The sequence below is a fragment of the Rutilus rutilus genome (assembly GCF_951802725.1).
Source record: "Rutilus rutilus genome assembly, chromosome: 15".
NCBI lineage: Eukaryota > Metazoa > Chordata > Actinopteri > Cypriniformes > Leuciscidae > Rutilus > Rutilus rutilus.
The window spans coordinates 12,416,792-12,442,330 of NC_140220.1; the positions used below are offsets into that span (position 1 = coordinate 12,416,792).

The 25,539-nt window shown below is 38.0% G+C and overlaps 3 protein-coding genes across 7 annotated transcripts; 2 read left to right on the top strand and 1 right to left on the bottom strand.

Moving 5' to 3' along the window:
* Positions 1-796: 796 nt before the first annotated feature.
* mcm3 (minichromosome maintenance complex component 3) lies at positions 797-8,551 on the bottom strand. The gene is made up of 17 exons (XM_084432466.1): positions 8,338-8,551; positions 8,040-8,152; positions 7,601-7,809; positions 7,381-7,511; positions 6,754-6,992; positions 6,531-6,639; positions 6,235-6,388; positions 4,622-4,753; positions 4,298-4,506; positions 3,896-4,070; positions 3,549-3,672; positions 2,859-3,009; positions 2,597-2,737; positions 2,324-2,436; positions 1,999-2,084; positions 1,708-1,792; positions 797-1,522 (listed from the first exon to the last, which is right to left on the bottom strand). Exons 1-17 carry the CDS (start codon positions 8,410-8,412, stop codon positions 1,324-1,326), a joined length of 2,445 nt encoding a protein of 814 aa, XP_084288592.1. The 5' UTR covers positions 8,413-8,551; the 3' UTR covers positions 797-1,323.
* A 953-nt stretch (positions 8,552-9,504) lies between these two features.
* On the top strand, positions 9,505-12,371 carry paqr8 (progestin and adipoQ receptor family member VIII). The gene is made up of 2 exons (XM_084431713.1): positions 9,505-9,661; positions 10,363-12,371. Exon 2 carries the CDS (start codon positions 10,394-10,396, stop codon positions 11,462-11,464), a length of 1,071 nt encoding a protein of 356 aa, XP_084287839.1. The 5' UTR covers positions 9,505-9,661; positions 10,363-10,393; the 3' UTR covers positions 11,465-12,371.
* A 5,301-nt stretch (positions 12,372-17,672) lies between these two features.
* Positions 17,673-24,662, top strand: znf395b (zinc finger protein 395b). 5 transcript variants are annotated; one of them, XM_084431346.1, is made up of 10 exons: positions 17,673-17,757; positions 19,119-19,230; positions 19,331-19,476; positions 19,660-19,766; positions 20,094-20,293; positions 20,408-20,508; positions 21,620-21,860; positions 21,992-22,081; positions 22,177-22,295; positions 23,312-24,658. In XM_084431346.1, exons 2-10 carry the CDS (start codon positions 19,162-19,164, stop codon positions 23,421-23,423), a joined length of 1,185 nt encoding a protein of 394 aa, XP_084287472.1. In that variant the 5' UTR covers positions 17,673-17,757; positions 19,119-19,161; the 3' UTR covers positions 23,424-24,658. The 5 variants fall into 5 exon arrangements, with proteins under 5 accessions (XP_084287472.1, XP_084287474.1, XP_084287470.1 ...); XM_084431348.1 differs by having other exon boundaries at positions 17,694-17,792; XM_084431344.1 differs by having other exon boundaries at positions 17,732-17,792; positions 19,328-19,476.
* Positions 24,663-25,539: the final 877 nt, after the last annotated feature.

Consider the following 25,539-nt stretch of genomic DNA (forward strand, 5'->3'; position numbering starts at 1 on the left):
CCTTGTCACATTTGTTACATGTACTTGCCATAGCAATAACAGTAAATTATGCATAATTACATGCAACTAACCCTCAACCAAAACCTAATCCTACCCTATAATAAGTACATGTAGTTAATTAGTATTACTCAGTACTTAAATATATAATTACACTGTTACAATGACAGCTTAAAATAAAGTGTAACCTCAATTTCTTACCCTCATATCATCTTTTTGTCCATATTATGGAAGTCAATGGGGTTTGGTTGTAAATGTTCTTCAAAATATTTTATTTGTGTTCTCAAGGAGAAGGTAAGTCATACAGGTTTGGAACGATCTGAGGGAGAGTAAATGATGACCGAATATTTATTTTTGAGTGGTCTATGCCTTTACAGTAGATCAGGAAACCATAATTCTGTTTACAATGTAACGAGAACATATTTTATTGCAACCATTGCTGGGGTTTCTCCAGCTCCCATGCAAAAAAAGTCAAGATCACCAGTTTTGAGGAACTGGGAAGCTGGACAGCAATAAGATGCATCTCTGCATGCTCAAGTAGAAAGGTTTATAAATGAGGAGCTCATTTGCTCTACATCTATGAGACAATCCAGTCATAATGGTACAGACACTGAAAGGGCAATGTGGCAAACAGTAGCTATAATGACTTGGAATGTCTGAAGCATGACTAGCTTGAGGTTATGTGGCTTTCTGGGGTTACGCAAAAGAGCAGAGATTCATGAAATGCTAGATCTGGATCTGTAGTCTATTTGTACATTAAGTATATTGTAGAAAAATACAGTCAACGAGAAAACAAAAGTGAAATATTCGTTTTTGCTTTTTATTGACGGAGGCAATAAACAGAAGACAAATATTGGGATGGGAAGGGGGGAATGGGTTCGAGATATGGTAAAGACTGGATTGAAAACTGCATCTCCAGCTTGTGTATTGTCATTATTCTGACACGTTTTTTTTTTTTTTTTTACATTTTCAGTGATGTCAAACTTATCTTTTTAACAATAAATCATTATTTACAAGTTGTCGCAAAAAAAAAAACTGGTCCAAGCTAAACCAACAGAGAAAACACATTTCTGTAGAACATTAACCAAGTCTAAAACCGGTGATAAACATGAAACAAATGCATGCTTTAAAAAAATGTCTTGGCAAGAATAAAATAGAGTTGTTTTTTAAACGCATATGTACGCATGTACAAGCAAGGAACAATTTACAATATGATGCTTGAGATGCATATTTTGTTTAAATGCATGTATGCATGTACAAGAATTAGAAAATGAACACTGCACACATATTGCAAATCTTCTGAAACAGATTCACCGGAAAACACATTTATATAAGGAAGATGATATCATCAGCCACCATAACCTGGTTGTCGTCCTGCATGCGGGCGAGAGCGGCACGGACCTCGGTTTCATTAAACGGTGATGGGCAGCTCTTGTTGATGCTCTCCATTAGAGCGATCATGCCCACTGACTGAGCATGAGCAGAGCGGAACACCTCCAGCAATGCGGTTTTGAACTCCTTCAACCTACAGCAAACACACACACACACACACACACATTGTGCATCAGACAAACGGCATCAGCGGACCTGCCAGCGATAGTTTCTGTTTAGAACTCAGTCAGAAACAATACTTCAAAAAGAACGTGTCAGCACTTTGAAAACGCTGAGTGTGATACAGAAAATTTCAGCAGACAAATCCTGAACGCCTACCTGTCATCAGACAACTCCGTGTGACCATTTTGATCAGGTGTGTCCGTTGGCTCCTCACCCTGCCTGGCAGGAGCTGGGGACTGAACTGGGGAAAAAAAATATTATTAATCATTTGTGCATTTTATATGCAGAAATCTTAATATTTTATATATTTAACTTACATGTTTGTTTTTTCTTTAAAATATTTCAGATATATTTCTTTTTTTTTAATAATGTGAGATATTTCTTTTAGGATTAATTTAACTTATTTATTATAATATGTATAAAATGCCTGTTGTTGGTTTTTCTTACTTTGTGGTATGTCAGTCTCAGTGTCAAAGTCATAAGGATCATATGAGTCACTGCCCTGAGATGGTCTACGCTCAGATTGGCGCCTCCTACAGGACAAAAAAAAAAGGGTTAGGGTTAGAAATTGTTACTAAACACTGGAAACTAACAATTTTGTAAAGGAATCATTACACCTGATGATTTTAATAATGAATACACCACTGTTTGGAGTCAGAAATCAAGTGGCAGTAAAGACATTTATAATGTAACATAAAAATAAAATAAAAACTTCCCAACCCCAGACTATTTATAGCTTGGAAAATTCAAAAAATTGTGAATAACACTAGACCTTTTTCTCTGTGGTCGAGGTGTTTCTTGTGCTTCATTCTCATCATCCTCCTCATCCTCTGAGTCTGTGTCCTGCCCCCCATTTCTAGAGCGTTTACGTTCCTTCTCCAAAACCTGAGGAATGGGAAAAGATATTCATTTAATTGATAGGAAATTTCTAATGGATTCAAATCAGCCACTGATGGAAGACCTATAATAAAAACTCATATCTTAAAACACCAATGTAAACAAACAAATGTGACTAATGAGCTATAAGCTATATTAACAAACAAACCTTCTTGAAATAGGCAAACTGCACAAGCTCCACAGCAATTTCTGCGTCCAACAGTTCCACAACTTTGCTCATGCGAGCTTTGGCGTGAGCTGTAGAAAGACGGATCAGCGTCTCCAGGGTTCTAGCGGTGACCGGTGACGTCTGAGGGACAAAACACAGCATAGATTCTTCAAATGAGTTATCTTACAGCATAAGAACTCCATTTACTAATACCTGACCAGCAAAACCACTCAGACTAGTTTGAAAATGTGTCTGTATTTACCCGTGCGATGTCAGAGCCGAGCTGCTCCTGGTTGCGCAGTCTCGAGTACTCCTCTGCAATGTGATTGGCTGCATCTTGAGTCAGAACAGGAGAAAGAGCCTTGGCAACGTGGATGTACTTCCTCATGAACGCTTTACTCAACACTCTGTCCCTGAAAAACACAATAAACATTTAGCTCTATAATAATGGGGTGTTCATATTTGACAGAATGTGTAAGAAAAGACTTTTTGAATGAATAGAAAGCTCAAAATAATATGAAAAAAATTTATCACGGTTTCCACAAAAATATTAAGCAGCACAACAGTGAAAAAAAACACAAAAAACAAACAGGATTGTTTCTTGAGCATCAAATCAGCATATTAGAATAATTTCTGCAGGATCATGTGACACTGAAGACTGGAGTAATGATGCTGAAATCATTAAATAAATAGCATTTTAAAATATATTAAAATAAATACTATTCCAAATAAATGCCACCTAGGTGAGCATAAGAGACTTCTTTCAAAAACGTTTAAAAAATCGTACCAACCCTACACTTTTGAACGGTAGGGTAAAAGTATCTTAGAAAAGCAAAACATGGCAACCCTATTCAAATATCAAATCATTATTGAAGGCACATGGTAATATTACAAAGCAGACATAATCTGAGCTGAATTAGCATTAGAGAAGAAAAAAAACGCCACTTCATACTTTTTTTTGCTGCCATGGAGAAGTGGATTGTGTTTCTCATACACTTGTAGTTCCTCTTCTTCCTCCTGAACTACATTAGGGTCTTCAGTGGCCAATGCATCGATCGCACCACCAAGAGCTAAAGCTGAAACACACAAACACACGCGAGTTAAATAAACACTACAACACAATACTTTCAAAGTCTTTCCTAATACAGAATATATCAAAAAAAATTACACAGACAAATCTGAAGTGTGAAGCTTTTGATGGTAACATAATTGCTCCTATTCCATCTTTATCTAACTCTTTTTGGAGTTAGTGACACAAACAGAAGTGACACACTTAACACGAAATATATCAGCTTGTACCTGCTCCTTCCTGCTCATGGGGATCCCTGTAGCGGTGAATGCGCAAGACGTGGTCGGACACCTCACGGTCCTGCTCTGGGTCCATCTGATCCAGCATGATGAAGAGCAAATCAAAACGAGACAGCAGCGAGTCCTGCAGGCCGATGTTCTCCATGGGGGTCTTATACTGATTATACTGAGAGACAAAATCATAAACATGAAATGCTAGGAAAAGAAAACACGGCTAAAGTGTCGGCCCAGATCCGGCCCACATCTGGTACGTGTGGAATCCACGTGAACCAGACGTGGGCCGGATCTATGCCGACACTGCCTGGGTGATTTCTTGAACTACACTGGATATTTATCAAGAATAACATTATGAAATGATGCACAGATACGGAAAACACCAACTGAAGCACTTACTCGGCCATAGACGGGGTTGGCAGCTGCCAGGACGCTGCAGCGGGCATTGAGTCGAGCATGGATGCCGGCCTTGGCGATGGTGACGCGGCCCTGTTCCATGACCTCATGGATAGCAGTCCGATCCATATCTGACATTTTGTCAAACTCATCAATGCAGACCACCCCGCGATCCCCCAAAACCATGGCACCAGCCTCGAGACGACGCTCACCTGAGGAACAGACACAACTTAATATTAAAGGAACAAACAAAACTCTGAAATGGGCAAACTTGTTATTAATGAACCTATGGTTTGTTGGCTTGATGGTGTGTGTGAAACGCAGTACCTGTCTCTTGGTCAGTGGTGACGGCTGCAGTCAGACCTACACCTGATGAGCCTCGGCCTGTGGTGGCAATGGCACGAGGCGCAGTGTGCAGAACGTACCGGAGCAGCTGAGACTTGGCCACTGACGGGTCACCTAAGAAATAGAGAGATTTATGCAGAATTGAAACACATCTTATGCATTCATTTACTAAGTATTTTGGCTAAATTGATTATGTTTGAGGCCGCCAATAAGAGTATAATCCTCTCGATTTTTTTTCAATAAATACATTTTTTAAATCCATTCTGCAGATTTTTCCGCAAAATCAGTTCAGATATTATTAAGAAGACATTCACATTTGTCTTAAAGGAACACTCCACCGTTTTTTCGCAGGCGCAGTAATATCATCACTCCTACAAATCCTCTCCCCCTCTCCCTCTCACTTCTGTCATTAGAACCAACGTGACTTTTTACTGCGCCGAGTCGAAGTGCTCCCAAGTGCTATTCCGCCATACATTATAGTTATCCTTTTTACCCGCTTAGAAAAGCGCCACGTTTTATTTTGTGTCACCATACTTGGTGTAACTGTAACTACTCGTGTAACTGTATTTAAATAGGGAAAACGTGGAGGTGTTTGGTCGCTTCTAACTTCATCTCTGTTTGGATCCTAATGAATGAACTGGGCTAAGCTAAGTGCTATCAAAGTGTCGCCGCGCGCCAGAGCGATTGAGTGCACGCACTGAGACGAGAGAGGTATGTATCAACTCGTCTTAGTTTTAAGTTGTAATAATAACATAGTTTAATATGAAAAAACGGTGGAGTGTTCCTTTAATCATTTATTAAAAAAATGAAATCCAGGAAACTAAATGGCGGCATCTGGTGGATCTGTAAAAAACAGCACCCAAAACCAACATTGAAGAACTGCAAGTTCAACAGAAAACCTTTTTAAAATTGACTGGCCTTTTAAAAATCGAAACGTTTTAGTTTATATTAATACAAAGTTGCTTTGTAACCTGAACCTATTACATATCATATATGTATTGTTACATATAATAATGTTTAAAAGACATTAAAAATATCAATTGTTCTCAACAGAAAAGATTTTTTAAAAATCAGGGGGCTGTTATGGGGATCATAAAAAATTCATAGAAAAATGGGGTTTAAAAAACGTAATTTAATAATAATAACAAATGTTGTTATTATTCTATAAAAATAGTATAATTAATATTATTATTATAATAAATATAAGTAATATATTTATAATATTATAATATTTATAATAATAATTACAATGACATTGTTGTCTTTATTTTATCATGCTTACTATTTCTCCCACAGAATATGAATGGGTCTTATAGGAAGGGGGAACTCACAAATTTGGGGCAAAAAGTTTGAAACGCTTGGTTTTGAAACGCCTCCATATGTTTATGTTTTCAACTTAAAATTATTACATATCATATATGTATTGTTACTTATAAAGTTTATATGATATAAAAAAAATTATATCAATAGATGTCTACAGAAAATGGCCAAAAAAAAAGCGAGTCTACTTGCGATTTATATAGTTACAAAAAAGTAGTTCTCGATTTATATACAAAATTTGCTCATTATCTGTGCAAATCTAAGCAGGCCAATACCTATGAGAAGTAAGTTGATGTCTCCTCTAATGCGAGAGCCGTTCTCCAAAACCTTCTCCACCCCTCCTAGAAGCATACACAGGATGGCCTTCTTTATGTACTCATGACCATGAATACTGGGGGCCAGTGACCGAGCCAACTGATCAAACAAGTTCTAAAGGAGAAGAAAGACGAATAAGGCATTCATATTAAGAGAACATACACATATAATAACTTCATAAAGTTCACTTCACAAAAATGTGTCCAAAACTTGAATGCAATCCAACTTCCATTCAGAAACACTTCCATTCTCTTACCTTTGAGCGAGATCTGCAGAAGCTCTTGATCTTGGCTACATCATCTGCAGAGAAGTAGTGAGTGACTTCTTTGCTCATCTGTTTGACGTGACAGGCGATCATGATGGTCCTGAACAAACACACATGGGGAACAAGATATATTAAGGCTTTGACATAAATAGTATTATTAATAATAGTAATGCTATAATAATATGCCAAAACAATTGAACTGGTGCAGCTGTACCTGAAGGTGCCCGAGGTGAAGCCGCCCTTCTTGCCGGGCAGGCAGCGGTAGGTCCCGATCACCTGCGCGCGGTCCCCTGGCTTTACACAGTCCACCAGGTCATTGTCCAGGATGATGTCCACAGAGCGGGGCAGCTGACCGGCAGGGGCTTTCTCTGGCATCTCCTGCACTGTGATGGTCTGATGGTCCTTATAGATAGACAGACCGAACTCAGTCTCCAGTGGATTGTTCTCCTCGTCCTGAATGGATCAAATATAGACACAGAGCATTAATAATAATAATTATTACTGTTGCTGTTGTTATTAAAACAATTTGACACTGAGAGAAATAGTAAGTGTGGTATCAACAATTACAAATTATTTTAGTATTAATAATAATATTAATAATTACTATTGTTATTACTATGTAATAATAATAATGTTATTATTACTAAAATAATTTGACATAGTTGTCTTTATAATATCATACCATTTCTCTCACAGAATATAAACGAATCTTATAGTAATAAACAGCTGCCTATTTCAGGAAGGGGGTCCCTTCGCAAGGTGATTCTCAATCATATTCTGGTCTCAATATCTTTGCACAATTCCACTAATCTAAGTTGTGAGTTGGGACAAATCATAGTACCTTGGTGGGGTAAATGGCACTTGAAGGGAAGGCTTCCAGAGAGGTCATGTCTGTGTATTTGCGCTCCATAGTCTTCTTAGTGGCTGGGCAGTAGTGCACACTGCGTACTACTTTGGGACGCACCAAAGAGCCTGTGAATACAGAAAATCTGATCAATTCACTGTCCATGATATGCAAAATATCAAATCTTTAAAATGCACATAAAAAGGCTTGGACTTACATTTAGTGACAATGCCCTCCAAACACACCATGCTACCCAGCAGACGAGAGGTCAAGGTTCGAGGGGAGACGTGTTTGCTGCCGAAGCTGCCCTCCAGACCTACGAAGAACTCTTCGTGTTGCTTGGCGTAAGTGGCATCTATTGAAGCCACCAGATCTTTCAGGGCACGCTGGAATGCCACGAGCTCTTCAAAAGCATTGTTCAGCAACCTGAGGACCAGAGATTGTTCATTTCAATTAAAACATTGTCACACTTTACATTATAAAGTTAAACTGTATTTTCAGTGCAATATAATATGGAATACATATATTTATAGTTAACATGCATGAAAATACACTATATATTTATACTGTAATGTCGGCCTAATTCAATTATGCATGTGTACACTGTAAAGTGTAAGTAAGGGAGAGGGAAATGTAAAAAAAAAAAGATTACACACTTGGCTGCTCGCTTTTCGTTGCGGCGGCGCAGGTCGTTGAGGTTCACAATGAGCCTGGATTTGTTTTCGCTGATCATCTGTCGTACTTTGCTCTGATAGATGCCCTGGTCTTGCTGAAAAAGGTAAAAGCCCAAGAAAATGTTGTCAACAAACAAAACGTGAGCAAAAATACCCACGAAAAAAAGTTTAAAGTAAGTTACATTATGGTTTATGAGAGTGGGCCTTTGTTCCTGTATAAGACACATTAACTTCAATAGTATACCATGTAATAAGTATATAATACATGCGATATGCTTACATCATCGTCAAGAAAATCCAGATAATCCCTTTGCGCCTCTCTCAGTTCCTGGTCGTCCAAAACTTCAGCAGCCATTTTTGTATATAGGTTCAAAAAATGTTAAGAAATACTCAGTGCAGAACACCTCGTGTCGATCGCAGCACTGTTGTGTGTCTTTTCGCGCCAACAGGCTTCTGTCGCTGTGGAATCAGACCGCTGATTGGTCAACACACCCGTGACTTATTAATATATTCTGTCTTTTGGGTTGCGGCGTCCAATCAAATCCATAGCGTGAAGATTCGCCCGGCCCTGTTGAGTGTTTCGCGCGAAAAGAGAACCGCTGCTGCGCATGCGTTCACAACTTCAGATGCAGGGCTGCGGAGGAGCTGTTGTGGCAAATAATGGTCGTTGAAGACGAAAAACAAAGAGTCCATGCTGTTTGCTTCTTTATCTTGTACACATTTTAAGTCATTGTTGCCACTCAGACAGTCTGTATATAAATTGTACTATTTATTCAACATCATATCAAAGCATTTTACTTCCCTGCCTATCGATATATGATACAGGGCAGAGGAAAAGAAAAGTCACAAAATGATGTTATACACAGACAGTACAAAGTACATAGTGTAAAATACACATTCGTTTTATACACGAACATCACTCTTTTCTTACTATTGGGCTTCGTATCGGATCAAATTCTCAGGCTGTCTTTAATGCATGATGCATCATTGATGGTCGACCATCCACAGTTTTCATGCTACTTTATATTTTCAATATAGGTCTACTCTACGTCTAGTTGCTGCCGTCATAAATAGTAGTACTAATGAATAGCTACTTTTAAAGTCAACATCTCCTGAGAAGCAAAACAGAAAGACAGAACGATATCTTCAGTCACAACCATTCACTTTCACTGTAGCCTATACTGAAACATAGTGAACCTGATTTGACAGATTTTTTTCTAATTCATTTAATTTTGATAAAATTAGTCTTCAGCCATCAAAATCTGAATTTTACAATCATGTAAGCAGATTTTACTGTGATTATATATATATTTTTTCTTCATATTTTAGGTTTTTCGAACACAGTGAACTGACTGAGTCATTTTCTGAGTCAGAGTCCCTTCAAACACTAGTGATTTTTCGCCCCGCCCAACTTCTCAAGAGCCGACACAACCGGTCTTTCAGTTGAGACTTGGACATGGACAGCACAGTTGCCAAGGTAATAATAATGCATAGTCTGAGAACCGGAATTTAATCTTTAGGTTGATATGAAACCCCTTATCTTTTAAAAAGTGAAAAGTGAAGTCTGGGTAGAGTGAAGAGCGACTTCGACCAGTGCCGCACAGGTGAGAAGCTACTAATATTTATATATACATATATAAACGATATTATAAACTCTTTTTTATTTAACGCATAGTTGCTACAGAAAGTTTCCGGCATTTTTCCGGCAAATTGAAAAAAAAAAAAAAATTGCAGAAGGTTGTATAAATGTCACATTCTTGCTCTATAAGGCACATTTAAAAGTAGCCTATTTTTTTATTCTTCATTTTTTATAATGATAATTTACAATTAAATATACCAAATTTGGCAAACTGTTCTCAAGCCTTGCCTACATTGAAATGTGCTGTAAGGTGTGGTTGCAGAAGTAGTCTAGATAGTATTGAGGTTTTTTAAATAGAGAATACTAGAATGCACATATCATTGATAACCTAAACTCCCTATCTAGACAGCATTTTTAGGCATCATACATATGCAACCATTACTGAAACCATCTATAACCCCACAACAGTGCAACATACTAGGTTTCAAGACACAGCTAATGTTTTAAAATTGAGAAACGTTGGTTTGGAGGAATATACGGCAGGGCACAATGTGAGTATACTTGGCAAACACAACGATCAATTCAACCAGGCCAGATATTAACTTATCAAGTGTAAGAGGTTTAGTTCAGCAAGAACTGGCTCTTTGTCTGGCAGAGGTATGAATCATGGCATACTGATTTCTCAGTATAATTTATCCTCGTGCTGTTTTCTGCTTCTCGTTGCAGCTCATTTTTGTTACTGATCCAGAGTTTCACCATGCCAAGTGGAGTTTTGGGCCGTCTTAGTGCACTGACATTGAGTATACAGCAGCTGGGTCAGTTACCACACTTGTCGAACTGGCTGCCCCGTCTACCTTTACCTCAAGCCACCGTACTCGCCTCTGATGTGCCGAGCCTGTTTCGTGAGCCCTACATCTTGTCTGGCTATCGTCCTGTGCGTCAGGAATGGCTGAGCTACTTCTGTAGCCTCTTTCAATGTCACAATGAGTCGCTCAATGTATGGACACACCTGCTGGCGATCCCTGCGCTTCTACTCCACTTTTCTTTATTCGCAGGGGCATGGGGGCTAACGCTCAATGTGGCGTCTTTGCCTCTGTTTTTGTACGTGTTGTCGTCACTTACCTACCTCAGTTTCAGCGTGGCCGCCCACCTGCTTCAATCACACTCTGAGCTGACCCATTACTCCCTCTTCTTCGTAGACTACGTTGGCGTAGCTGTTTACCAATATGGCTGTGCACTAGGCCACTATTTTTACTGTTCTGAGCCAGAATGGAGACACAGCCCAGTGGGAGCTGTGTTTCTACCCGGTGCCGCAGTGCTGGCCTGGTTGTCCTGCGCCAGTTGCTGCTACGCCAAATTCCGTTACCGCCGTCCATACCCCCTCCGCCGGAAGATCTGCCAGATCATTCCCACCAGCCTGGCTTACTTGCTCGACATAAGCCCTGTAGCTCACCGCCTGGTCACCAGATCTTGGGACGAGCCAGTGTTGGTGTTTCACGCCCTGCAAGTGGTGTTTTTTGTGTTATCGGCTCTGTTTTTCTCTTGCCCAGTTCCCGAACGCTTCTTTCCAGGGAGATGTGACATTGTGGGCCACGGACATCAGATCTTCCACATCTTCCTGGCCATGTGTACTATGTGCCAGCTGGAAGCAATGTTTAGAGACTATCTGGTGCATCAGCAGTCTGGAGTAGGTGTGCATGGAGAACACTTCATTTTACTGGCTGGAGGATCCTTCTTCTTATTGGTGCTGTGCTGTGTTCTGACTGCAGTTCTAATGAGAGGAGCTGTGCAAAGACAGCTGAAGAAAAAAGACTGCAAAACATTTTGAGAAGATTTTACAAAAAATTTAAAATCCCACACTTTCAGAAGAAGCTGTCACATGGGCAGTATGTACACTGTAGGCACGAATATGTACCTTTAAAGTACATGCACCCTTTATGGGGTAAATAAAGTACAAAGGTGTAACTTTTTAAAGGGTAGCACCCCAGTGACAGCGTTTGTACCGTTTTATCTGAAATGGCAGATATCAGCCTCAGGGAGGCATTTTACTTTTGTGACTATCAAATACTTTTACAAATCAAATCAAACATAAATACTTAGTGGGGATTTCCCCACAAATGAATTCACTGCTGACTGAGTATAATCTACCACTTAGCCGACATTCCTCTAAAATCCAGTACTGTATGGCTTTTACACAACTGGCCTATTTACTTGAAAACTGTTTGGAGTCTGAGACAGGAGTTTTTCGAAGGCAAAAACATTCAAATTAAGGAGTAAAGCTAGACTTGGCCCACATTAGAGAGTGTGTGTGTGAGAGAGAGTTGGAGGGGTGTAGGATAAGGAGAATAAAGTGGCTACTTTTATTTTACACTCAGCATAGTCAGGCGACGGTGTTGTGGTGGAGGAATGGATCAACTCTTGTTTCCTCAAGAACATTACATACAGAAAATACATTCTCTCTTCATATCATAGAAATGCCATCTACTGGCCAAAACAAAAATGTCCTGCCTAAATCATGGTTTAATGATTAGTTTTGTTTGGGCTGTTTTTGAATGCATTTACTGTACTTTCTTCCTCTCTTAATGTACGATGTATAGTATTTATTTTACATAGCAAATCATTTCTACCTCAGTGGGGCAGAAATTCAGTTTAACCCTGGTGCCTTAGATACTGCTTTGTACTTTTGATTGTGCTTTGTATTTTAACAAATGTTTGCATTAAAATACAAGCATTCTAATAAACCTTTGGTGAGTTTTGATTTTAGTTAACAAAGTTGAATGAGACATCTTATTTATAATTAAAAACGTTACCATGCTATTTCATTTAGCAATTCTTTTAGTGTTTCAGAGCAGCCACATCATTAAAATACAGTTTATTATACCTCCTTTGTCCATTGGGAGGCAGCAGTGTTCAATTTAAAAACGGGAAAAAATGTAATTAATGTTTTAATTATTTGAATGTAATTCAAAACAGAACTAACCATCTATCTTTAAAAATCTGAAAAAGAATGATATGGCTTTATACATAAATCAACTACTAAGCTAATTTCATGACCAAGTAAAATGCAAGTGAAGTGAATTCTTTTGAGGGATATAGGGAGATATGGATTAGGAACTGGAGTGGCTGCTGGAATCCAGAATGAGGAAGTGTGACTGTCAAATCCCTGTTGGATCAGTGTGTTGCTGCCAGTAAAGACAGGATGATGACAGGTGATCTAGGATCGTGTAACTGAGGTCAAAGGTAAAGGGAGATTCTCTTATTCTTTTAGGTAGACTGATAGAAAAAGGCTCTTTATAGGAAGTTTCTAAAACAAATCTCTCACAGATCCAAGCAATAAAATAATTTTCATTTATATTCAGTTTAAAGATTTGTATTTTAATGTACATTTTAAATTGTCTTAGTATCACTTTTTACTGCTTTTTTGGTATTGCTTTTCATGCATTTTTAAAACAGTAATACACTAAACATTGCCGTAACAATTGCAGTCTGTTTGTGTTAACATGAAAGAGAGGCGTGACTTGTAGCCTACATGTACTCACCTGTGTAGTAGCTAATCATATTTGTGAGAACAGCAATAACAGCTTACATTATATTCGCTTTCATTACTTTTGCTCATTGGCCCATCAACAATCTCATAGCTTGTTTTGATTGAGAATATCAACTGTGGCAGAATATTGATGTTAGTTTCCTTCTATACCTTTCAGTCATTACAGAAACTGGATGAAGAGTGATGGCTCCTGTTGAGGAGGGTCTGATTCCCTGGTTATCAGGTTGTTCTTCATCTCTTCAGATTAGTATTGTGTCAGCCTTCTTCATCATCATTTATGTCACACTCTACAGCCTTTGTACAAGCTGTTTCAGGTAAGTCTCTTACTTTTTTGTCTTTCACTGTATATTTAAATGCATATTTAGGAATTTATTATTCATTTTCACACTGATTCAAAACACACCCAAGAGAAGGGAGTGATTGTAACAGAAGCTGAATTGCTGTGAGTAAATGGGTGATCTCAGTGGAATGTGCAATGACAGGTTCAGACGCACAAGTCACCAAGAGCCCAATTCACATGCACAGCATGAATATCATTTGTGTTTGTGATATTATAATAAAAGTAGGGACCTGTTTGTCAACCGCATATGTAAACCATGAAGATGGAGTACTGATAATAGCCTATTCATGTTTGCATGCAAAAACCGTGCACTGTGGATGCTATATCTGTAACATTTGAAATAGTGACTTTTCTTTTTATGTCTCCAGTATGTTTGACACTGACAGTGCATCATCCAGCCATTTACACAGACAAGAGAAAAGAAATATTCCAGTGGAATCTCCACAAAATGTAAGAGACCGACATAAGACACCACACATATTCAGAAAACAGTACATATGTTTGTTTTAGTGTTGGCTGTTGCTACACTCTAAAAAATGCTGGGTTGTTTCAACTCATGTTTGGGTCAAATGGACAACCCTTACGAAAAAGAAGTAAACTTCAAGTTCATTTTATGAAGTATATTTTTAAGTATACTTTATGTAGTAAGTATACTAATTTCAATGTGTACTTGTAGTAAACTTGTAAGTGTACTATTTCAATACTGCTTGGGACTAAATTGGCCCACTTTTAGTATATCAAAGAATATGTTTAAGTGTACAATAAGTGTAAGAGTAGTAAACTTTAAGTACACAACTAGGTTTCTCATTTGTAATGCATCTGTTCTACAAGTAAACTTATAAGTATACTTGTAGTTTACTATTTTAATACAAGCAGTACATTTTTTAGTTTATGAAAGTACACACTGAAGTGTGCTCTCAGCAAACTACTAGTTTAGTAGTTTTCTTTTCATAGGTTCGACATTTCATTTGGTAACATTAAGCAGTTTTGATTTACATGCTGTTTAATGTTTGATGATCACGTTATTTTACATTTGCGTGAGCAATCTTCTACCACTTGTTTCAGCTTCTTCTTCTACTGTGTTTTGATCCGGAGATTCTGTACTAGAAGATGTGTCATATAGCGCCCCCTACCGTATAACAGTGAAAACACGGATAGCTGGGGGAAAGAGTAAAGTAGAATTAGAGTAAATTCCTATACACTACCAGTGGACTAGCCTACACAAAAATTCAGATACGCAGAATACAATATTCTAATCAATATTTTCAAACAATGTAAATTTCATAAAACTGTATATGAAAAACTATGTAAAAAAAAAGTATATTTAATTGGCTACTCGAACAAAAGAGTTAACACAACTACAAGCCAAGTATACCTTGAATAAAAACTTTGAAGTTTTAACATTTTAACATTTAAAATTTAACTTTTAAGTACAGGCCAAAAATACTTTTCTCTCAGTATAAGTCAAGTACACTTAAGTGTAATTTTAAGTATATTTCTGAGAAGTATATAAAATGTAGACTGAAAGTATACTTTCTTATTTTTAGTTTAAAAGAAGTATACTAATAGAACACTTGAATAAACTTCTTTTTCGTAAGGGAAACTCAAACCATTGGGTTGGGTTTGTCCATTTTTCAATATGACCAAATCGACCTGACTTAATTAGGTTACACCAACAAAAATCATTGTAAGAGATCATGCTGAAATGATTCCTTTTCCTTGCGCTAAAAAACTGCACATATCTACTTTCCCAGTGTACTATATATGACTGTTAGCATATACAGTAAACAAAGCTTTGGTTGAGTAGTGCGGACCACTGTTGACAATTTGCTTTAGGAGGAAGAAACTTTTCCCTGCTTTGAGACCAATCGCAATAGACCGTTGAACCATATTCATCCTATTATGGTCAATTAAAATCACTTAGTGGTAAATTGCAGCGAATCAGCAAGAGAGGTTAAGTAATTTCCAAATAGTTATTAGATTAATCTTGTAAGGGAAATGGCTCTGTAATGGAGAGCAGATAGAGAAAGCTATACTAATGATAAAAAATAAAAAAAAACTTTTTTAATCATGAAGGACTGGCATGTGACGTGGAATGGGAAATAATAATAAACAATTATTCTCACAAATGTATGTCCTCATTGCAGATTATACCCGAGTCCCAGGGTGCTGAATATATGCCAGCTGCCAAGGATCTATCTGATCATATATACTCGCTCCTGGAGGCTGAAGTGAATGAGGAAAATCCTTACGAGTGCATTAGAGAGCCTCCATCTGACAAAGCTGAAGGGGAGAATGAGAGCCCTTCCACAGCAATGACAAAGCCTGATGATAATCACTCTGTTTCAGCCCTCAACAAACAGGCAGTGGAGCAGCGTCTCTCTTCACCTCACACCCATGATCTACATTTGACCAGCTCAGTTGTTTATGCTGCAGTGAACTGGAAAAACAAAAGCACAAAACCTCTGTTTTATTCAGATACTGTGGTTGATATGAGTGATACTGCTAGGGAGGCTCTCCCTCCCATTCCAGAGAAACATTTTTAGCATGATGACGCAAAGGCAACATTTTCATTTACAATGCAGCATTTATATATTTGTGCTTCTTTATACGTCTTTATATCTTTATAATTTATAAGTCTTAAAAACAGACTTACCATACAAAAACATTTAGATTAATAAATAAATATTATATCTGTTTTTAGCATGACTGCAACTTCGCATAAAACTGTTTAAAGGAAGCCAAACACGTCTGGGTTATTGTAGGTCAGCATGAGTCACATGATATAATGCCTCGAGCCAATACCCAGACTGGATTCAGAGACTGAAACCCAACATGCTTGTGCTGTCCAGACCTAAAATCCCCTTTGGAGGATGAAGTCCGTCGGCCCACGGCCGCAGACAGAAGAAAGCTTATAATCCCCAGACATCATTTACACGGTGAACGTGTTCTTCCGAATGTCTGTTTGCAAATACACAATGCTGAATATTTAGGAAATAGACCAAAGGATGTAGGTTAAAGGTGACACATGTCAAGGGATTGCTTTTGAATCTGCAGGCAGACTTCTGTCTAAACTGTACATTTAATTTAAAATGACTTATCCTGGTGATACATGTTGATATTTGTTACATGTTGTTTTCATGGGACTGTGTGTGTATGTATAATAGTGTGGAATACTTTTATCATGTATATCATTAATATTGAAAATAAAAGATGTATAATTTTAACAAAATAGTGATTATTGTAATGTGGTAGAAAAACACAATGTTTTATGTTCCTACCTGTTTAAGAAACACATGATGGAACAGACCAATATACAATTTTTAGTCAAAATAGACAATAATTGTTATTCTCACACTGTGACTCACACACATTTCGTGTTTTCATGTTTTATGGGGATATTTCAGATATAGGCCTATAATGATTTTTATGCAGTACAAACTGTGTATTCTATCCCCATACATAAACCTACCCATCACAGAAAGCTTTCTGCATTTTTCCATGTTCAAAAAACATCGCGTATGATTTGCTGTTTTCCTCATGGACAAAGATTTCGGATATTGCCTTCCTTGTGGGGACAATTTTGTCAACATTGCATAGGGTTTACCAGGACCTCCTTTTTTGTGTGGTTTATGACACTCTCCATAGGCGTAATGGTTTTTATACTGTACAAACTGTATATTGTTTCCAAACCCACCCTCATCCTACCCATCACAGAAAACTTTTTGGCAATTTTTTTTAAACACCGTTTAGTATAATTGTAAGCCATCGGTTTACGAGGACACAGGAAGTGCCCTTGTAAACCCTGTTTACCTTGTAATACCCGCCATTATTGTGTCCTCAAATTATATTTACAAGAACACACACACACAATCTACTTATATGTATAAAATAAAGAAATTAAAAAAAGTGTGGAGCACTTTCTTATAGGCTATTCTATATTATTAAAAATAGCCTACATGAAGTAAACCCCGCACAGTTAACAATCGTGTAATAATACTACGAATAGTGACTGTCTATGTAGAATAACACATTTGTGTGGCACCGTGTTAAGCTTTATAAACAATGTTATGAGGTGTTTTAAGGCACGTAAACCGACGCAAGCGCGTCGTACAGCCCACCCTCCCTCTGACTGACTCACTCACTCACTCACTCACGGCACTGGCAGTCAGAGGAGCGCGCATGACGTCAGCAGCAGGCAGCGGCGGCATCTCTCCCTACGAAAACAATCTAGGTAACATCATTAAACACGCCGGTTTTTCATTGACGGTATGGCAGATACTCAGGTTATTTTTTGTTACTGCATGTTTACAGACTTTTCCTACTATAATCATGTAGCCAGTGTTTATGTGAACTGTTCTGATTTCAATCCTACTGCGGACGTTTCGAGAGAGTACGGTGTTTAAAATGAGCTGTTTTAGCGTGGCTATCTAATGCATGTCTTTTAAAAGATTTTAAACATGCATTTTCGAGAGTAATTTGCACAAATGTGATTTATTGTATCGCAACTGTCTGTTGTTATGCCTATTAGATTGTGTACATTAACGGGGGTTGAGCAGAAACTCGTGTACGCACACGTTGTTGGGCGAAGGTGTGTCCTTCGGGGAACCGAGTCAGCCAATCAGAGCACAGCTTCCGCCCCCAGTGGGAAGGTTGTTTTTTGCTGGACGTGAACGCCCATTACGAGCGTCCCAGCTAAAGTATGGATCTGGATTAAACAAATGGCACGGTTTAATTTAACTGTTCCAAATATTCAAACTAAATCTGCATTTCCTAGAGGAAATGACAGCAAAGGAATATCGTTACATTTTAGGCAAGCATGTTGTCGGCTTTGTGTAAATGAAACGTTGTCAGCAAGCATCTTATTTTCTGTCATCTGTGATCGAGACAAGAATCAACACATAAGTGTAAAGGCGGACATGAACTGGTAAATACGTTAAAAACAACAACAACCGCAGTTCAAATAGATGCAAGAAAGAAAAGCTGACAAATAAATAAATTAAAAAACGATAGTTTAGTTGACTCAGTTGACATATTGATGTAACTTACAGAAAGGAACTCTGCAAGAAAATTGTGAGGTAATGGATTCAAAGCATTCGAGTCACTGAGATGAATCCTAATTCCGATGCGGGATTTGGATCTCTCCATGATTTCACTCCCTAAATCCGGAGTTACAGTATCTGAGAGGCTCACAGTGAGGGGGTGTGTTGCCCTAAAAAAAAAGTAAAGGCACCGAGCAACATCCTACTGCGTTGCTTGTCCAAATGCAAAAATCTACCGCGTGAATTCGATAAAGGTATTTTAGTATTTTTTACATTAAAATGTTGCCTTTTTTATGCAAATCCCATATCTGATTATTTAGGTTTCCCTTGAATTTCGGATATGAGAGCATTAGTTTTTTTTTCTCTTTTTTTTTCATTTTTTAAGAGATTGATATTTGTAAATGTATTTATTTATTTATTTTTGCACGTTTTCATGGCCTCGTGGCGTTGTCGCAGAGAATGGGTGTTATTATTAGCCAGCTTGGCCCTCAGATTAAAACATGCAATATTAAATGAACGGTGTTGTTATAACATGCTTTTCCCTGCTTTCCAGATTTTTTTTACTGAGAGACAAAGCCGACTGTTTTGCTGAGAGCATGGCAGCGGTGAGATCCAGAGCAGGACTGGACACAATACCGATGGGCACAGAAGGGCAGGACGGATTGGTGCGTATCACAGTAATTGATATATAGCCCCTGCAACATACAAATAGAAGGAGGAAAGTGTGGATAGTCTGTATATAATTGATTGTTTCCGATCCAGCAGAGCTACATGCAGTGTTGTGGGCAGGAAGGGGTGAGCATGCAGAAGAAGATGAATTCAGGACCCGGGATCGAGTGGTCTGCTGATGTCAGCGCACAGCAAACAAACCTATCATTCTCACACTCTTCCCGTGTGGACTTACCTTACAGGTTAACCTACAGATCTTTGTTTGTTGTCTTGTGCACAAAATCTTATCACTCTAATCCTAACTCCCTTAGAGAAGAATTTATCTATGCGTAAGGTGTAATGTTATTGTGTGCATCATGTTCTTCGTAGATCTATATTGCAGTGTAATGTAGTGTGAACAGTTTTCTTACTCTCTGCCATATCAGAAGTCCTGAGTCGGTGGAGATGGACGAGATCATGGCTGCAATGGTGCTCACCAGTCTGTCCTGCAGTCCAGTGGTCCAAAGCCCCCCGCAGAGGGACCTCCTACCAGGTGAACTGGCTTCTTTTGGAAACCATATCTTACCAAACAAGGAACACTTTTTCAGTGTATGCTTGTTTGACAAACCAACGCAGACTGTTTATTTGAAACAAAATCTCATCAGATTTGAAATAGAATTTAGTAGACTTTCTGTTTTTATTTTCGCTCTTTGAAATATGTTTCTTTGATTGTTTTCACCTTTTTAATATACGCTTATATAAATGAACAATTATTGTATTGTATTTTTATTGTACAGCATAACACACAACCCCAAAACGAATGTAGCAATTCTATGGTTATTCCTGTGTTATTTACACGTTTCCTCTCTTTTTACCATAGGAGACATGGAGTGTTGCGGAGGTGAGCTGTCTGACAGCGGCAGCAGCGGTTACTGGAGCTGGGACCATGGCAGTGTAAGCCCAGCCCCTTCTCCATCGGTCACTGAGATGGACAGGAGCTCGGGCCAACTGACAGACGAAGGGCTGCACATGGAGCTGGACCAAGCCGCATGTGAGGAGCCGGAGGCCAGGAGGTGCAAGGTGAGAATGAGATGACTGTCAGGTTGCTGAACCTGAGGGGGAATAGACAGCGTTTTAAGCTGATGTTGTAAAAATACATGTGAGTCACTCTTTGTTTTTCTGTCTCACTCTCAGAGCTTGAGCAGGGGAGCATACAGGTGTCTGTGGCCTGGATGCGGGAAAGTGCTGACATCACGGGTCGGAATGAAACGGCACATTCGCATTCTTCACCTGGGGTGAGTATGTCCGCGCATACTGAACTCTTGGAACAATGGAGATGGCACAGAACCGTTATGATGCATCTTTAACCCTAAAAAGCCTTCTCTATTATATCTTATATGCAACTATCATTCAATATGAGCCATGAAAGCCTGGTGTATCAAATATGGTACTCCACAAATAAAACATATATACAGACTTTTTGTTTAAAGGTTCAATAAACTATAACATTAAAAAAAGATTTTTTGGTAATGCATATTACTAGGATACTGGCTGTTTATTAGTACTTGTAAAGCACATATTAATGCCTTATTCTGCATGACCATATTCTACATCCCTTAATCCTGCCCACTACTTGAACCTAACAACTACTTTACTAACTATTAATAAGCAGCAATTAGGAGTTTATTGCGGCACAAGTCATAGTTAATAGTTAGTTAACTCTTTCCTCGCCATTGACGGAAATTTCCGGCTTTCCGTGTTTTTACGGTTTTTAGGGGGTGTTATTACGCAACTTCTGAAACAGGACTGAGTCTCCTGATCAAAACAAAGGCAAAAAAGAAGCAGACACAAATTATATCATGTGTAAGCATATGTAAGCATGTAAAATAACGTGATCATCGATATTAAACAGCATATAAATCAAAATGTTACTGAATGGAATGTTGACCCAGGCCGAGCTATAGGACTTTTCTCTGCTTTTTGCTCAAAATGTTGCTTTTTTATGAAACTTACCCATATTCAAGTGTTGATAAAAAAGGAATGCATGAAGCTAGAATAAAAGTTGTGGTTTTGTTGTTGTTTAAAAGCAGAGGGTCTGTTATTTCTTTTGACATATTGCATGTTCAGATATTCATACAACAAAATATTCTGGGGGCAAAATATAAAAAATGGCAGTGGCTGGCAACTTATTTTTAGAGTTAATAGGGAGAATTAGACCCTAATCTAAAGTGTGTCTGTTTTTTCTGACTATTATTTCATATGTCAGGGTTAATAATGTTAAGAAATGTGTTTTATTGGTTTGAAAATCCATGTATACTATGAAAGTTTACATTATTTACTAGGTCTGCAAATATGCAACAAATAAGGTTTCTTATTCTTCCCATTATTTGATTTTCTCTCAAACAGTGGGGGTTCAGAGCAGTCGCATAGGGAGGAAGACTTCTATTACACAGAGGTTTCCTCTGAAGATGAGGAAACTGCACCTCCATCTCCTGCTCCTTCCTTCTCAAGCGGGGCCTGGACGTCCTGCAGCTCCACTCAAAGCCAATCCACCCCTGGACACCAAGATACTTCAGTCCAGTCAACCCCACTCAGCCAATCAGCTCCAAGCAGCGTGTGGCAGATCCACACTGAACATCTCTATCAGGTACAGATGACTGGCTGAAACTGATTGTTTGATGCTGTTTGGAAATTATGTATAGAAATCTTGTCTAAAATCTTTGTGAGTTTTGTTGCATGTGATTTAGTTTTTTTCATCACTGCGTTGTTTTACTGCAGGCCTGCGCGCCCATTCAGGTGACAGTCTCTCCAGGCTCTCCCACCTTTTGTACCTGGAGCCTGCCTGGTGGTGTCCAGCAGAAACCTCAGGTTGGTCTGCCTCTCCAAAAGCACTTAACATCATAAGTGATGCATTTTAATACAGTTTATGCCATCTGGTCTTTTATTACTGTGTTGCTCTGTAGATTCCAACATCTCGCAGCCGGTCAATGAGTGTTGGAGAGCAGTGGCTACAGCGGAACAGCGCCCCCACCAGATCACAGACCATGAGTGCATCTCCTTCCAGAGGGCACTGTTCATTCAGGTGAACCGCTTAGTTAAATGCTGCCCTCTGTAGTCAAGAAAAAGGTCTCTAATCAAAACTAAAACTCTAGTAGCACAAATAGTGCATATATATATATATATATATATATGAACTAAAAATATATATTGTACCGATCAAAAGTTGGAAATTGGAAACATTACTATTTTTAATGTTTCTGAAAGAAGTCTCTTATGCTTATCAAGCCTGCATTTATTTGATCAAAAATACAGAAAAAACTGTAATATTGTGCAATATTATTACAAATTAAAATAATGGTTTTCTATTTTAATATACTTTAAAAATATAATTTATGTGATGCAAAGCTGAATTTTCAGCATCATTACTCCAGTCTTCAGTGTCACATGATCCTTCAGAAATCATTCTAATATGCTGATGTATTATCAGTGTTGGAAACAGTTGATACTTTTTTCAGGATTCTTTGATGAATAAAAAGTAAAAAAAAAAAAAAGAATCTTTTTTTTAACAATATACACTACTGTTGAAAGGTTTGGGGTCAGTAATTTCTTTCTTTTTTTGAAAGAAATTAATACTTTTATTCAGCAAGAATGTGTTAAATTGATAATAAAGTGATAGTAAAGATGTATTGTTAGAAAAAGATTTCTATTTTCAAAAAATGCTGTGTTTTTTTTAATTACTTTTTATTCATTAGTGAATCTTGAAAAAAGTTGCTTGTTACCATTACTTGTAATTATATTTCACAATATTACTTTTTGATCAAATAAATGCAGGCATGATTAGCATAAGAGACTTCTTTCAAAAACATTAAAATAGCAATGTTTCCAAACTTTTGACCAGTTTTGTTTCCAAACTTTTGACCGGTACTGTATATATTAATATTATATATATATATATATATGCCTTTTCAGCCTTTCAGATACATTGTAAAATGTTTAATGACTTAAAAATTAAATTAAATTTAACATTACACAACAAAAAAAAGTCATTTTAAAATGTAAAATTTAAATCAAGTAGTTTTTATAATATCTTTTCCTTAGGAAGGGCCGCGGTGAGGCCAAAAAGTGCCGGAAAGTGTACGGCGTGGAGCGCAGGGACCAATGGTGCACCGCCTGCCGCTGGAAGAAAGCCTGTCAGCGGTTCCCAGACTAAACTGAAAGACTTTAGGAGACAAGGAAGAATCTCCATTTTCTTTCTTTTCTCCAACTATTTCCTGCACTGTAGAGGATCCCTCTTTTCACTTTTCTACCTTTTTTTTGTTTTCCTATTAGCGTTAAAAGTGTTTTGGCTATGATTTCCCAAGAAGTGAACGCTGGTACTAGCTATCGAGACTGTGGAGTAGTAGGATCCCAAGCTCTTAAAGGTGAACTCTCCCTCTCACTAGACTAAGGTGTAACCCTGTATTTGAACAAGGTGTTTTTCTACCCCAGTCCTGCACTTCATCCATACCTGAGATATTTAAGTGATTGTTGATTTTTGTATACTGTGGACAATGTATTGCTCTCAGCATTGTCATGATGTTTTTTCTATTGCCGTTTTGTTAGCCTGAAAGGTGTAACAGTGTAATGTCATGTATTGTCTTTTTTTTTCTATGTATTTACTCAGAATTAAGTCACAACTTTTGAGTTTCGCAAGGTTTGACTATCGTTTGCCACAGCTCTTCCTAATCAATCTAAACTGCCAGATATAAAGCTAGAGTGGTGCTGAGTGAATGATATTGGCCACAATGGTGGTCACAGTATGTTGTCTGGAGATAAAAGTGCAGCTATAATCTTTTGATTGAATACCAAAGTGCTATTGCAAAGAGTTAAAGGGAGCTTGACTGAATACTGCCCGGACAATAGATCGGGCTCGTTTCCTTTTGTAAGTTTTTCGACATCCTTCCAAAAAGTGTTAAGGTCTTGTACAATGCCGGATCATCCCCTGGGAAACATCTAAAAAGATTCGAAAGCATAACATCACATTGAAAAAAGATATTATGTATAATTAAGAAGACACAAGATAAAATATGCAAATGTCACAAGCTTGTCATTTGTGCATGACAAATATCAAGAACAATTGTAAAATTATTTTATTGGCCTTTTGTGTGCATTTCATGTACAAGTGGCAAGGATTAAAAGAAAAAACTTCCATAAATGCTTGCAGAATGTGTTTGAAATGAAAATTATTCACAAAGCCAAAAAAAACCATACAATTATTTGCAGAATACTGTAAAGTATGCTCAAAGACTACCTGCTAGTTATTTTTTTACATGTCGGGGGTGTCAGTTTTCAAAACCTATTCCGTGACATCCGATGAGTATTAATGTGAGGGAGAATCTGTCGAGTACTAAGATGATCTCATTTGTATATGTTCATGCACAAATAAATGCAGAAAGCTGGAACACATGCTACATTTATTCTCATCAGTTGGAAGCAAACAATTAAATGTGCTATTTCTGTGGAGCCAAACCGAATTGCACAAATAATGACTATGAATTGTTCTCAAACAAGTTTTCTGAACACTCCCCACCTGCTATTGTTAGGACAGAGAGCTACCCCACATTTTCTGATTGGCTAACATGTATGGGCCACGGTCAGATTCTGCTTTGTTTACCTGTCACATTAGATGCGTTCATGCCATGTCGTAAATACCGTAACGATTCTGAACTGTAAAAAGCTGGTAACACTTAATTTTAGTGTCCTTGTTACACACGTTACATGTAGTTTCTATAGTAATGCATAATTACTTGCAACTAACCCAAAATCAAACCTAATCCTATAACCCTAAATGTAGTTAATTCATATTACTTAATATTAATATTACTGCAATAAGGACACCTTAAAATAAGGTGTAACCAAAAAGGCTTCACTTGCTTGTTGGACTTGTAAACTCATACATTTTTGAGAGCTACGACTTGTACCACATGGCCGACGTACCGCCTGACCACTGCAGATTTAAAGGGTTAGTTAGACATTTATTACACTTGTTCCAAACCTGACTTTTGTTCATCTTCGGAACACAAATTATGCTCTTTTTAATGAAATCTGAGAGCTTTCTATCCCTCCATTGACAGCCTATGCAACTACCACTTTCAAGCCACAGAAAGGTAATTAAAGACATAATTTAAGTAATCCATGTGACTCCAGTAGTTTAACCTCAATTTTACGAGGAGGAGACGTGAGTGCTTTGCTTACGGACCAGAATTATAATTTTTGGGTGAACTAACCCTTTAAAGAGTGTGTTCAGGTCGAAGCGGCACTGTGCATACCGATCGGTGTATGACATC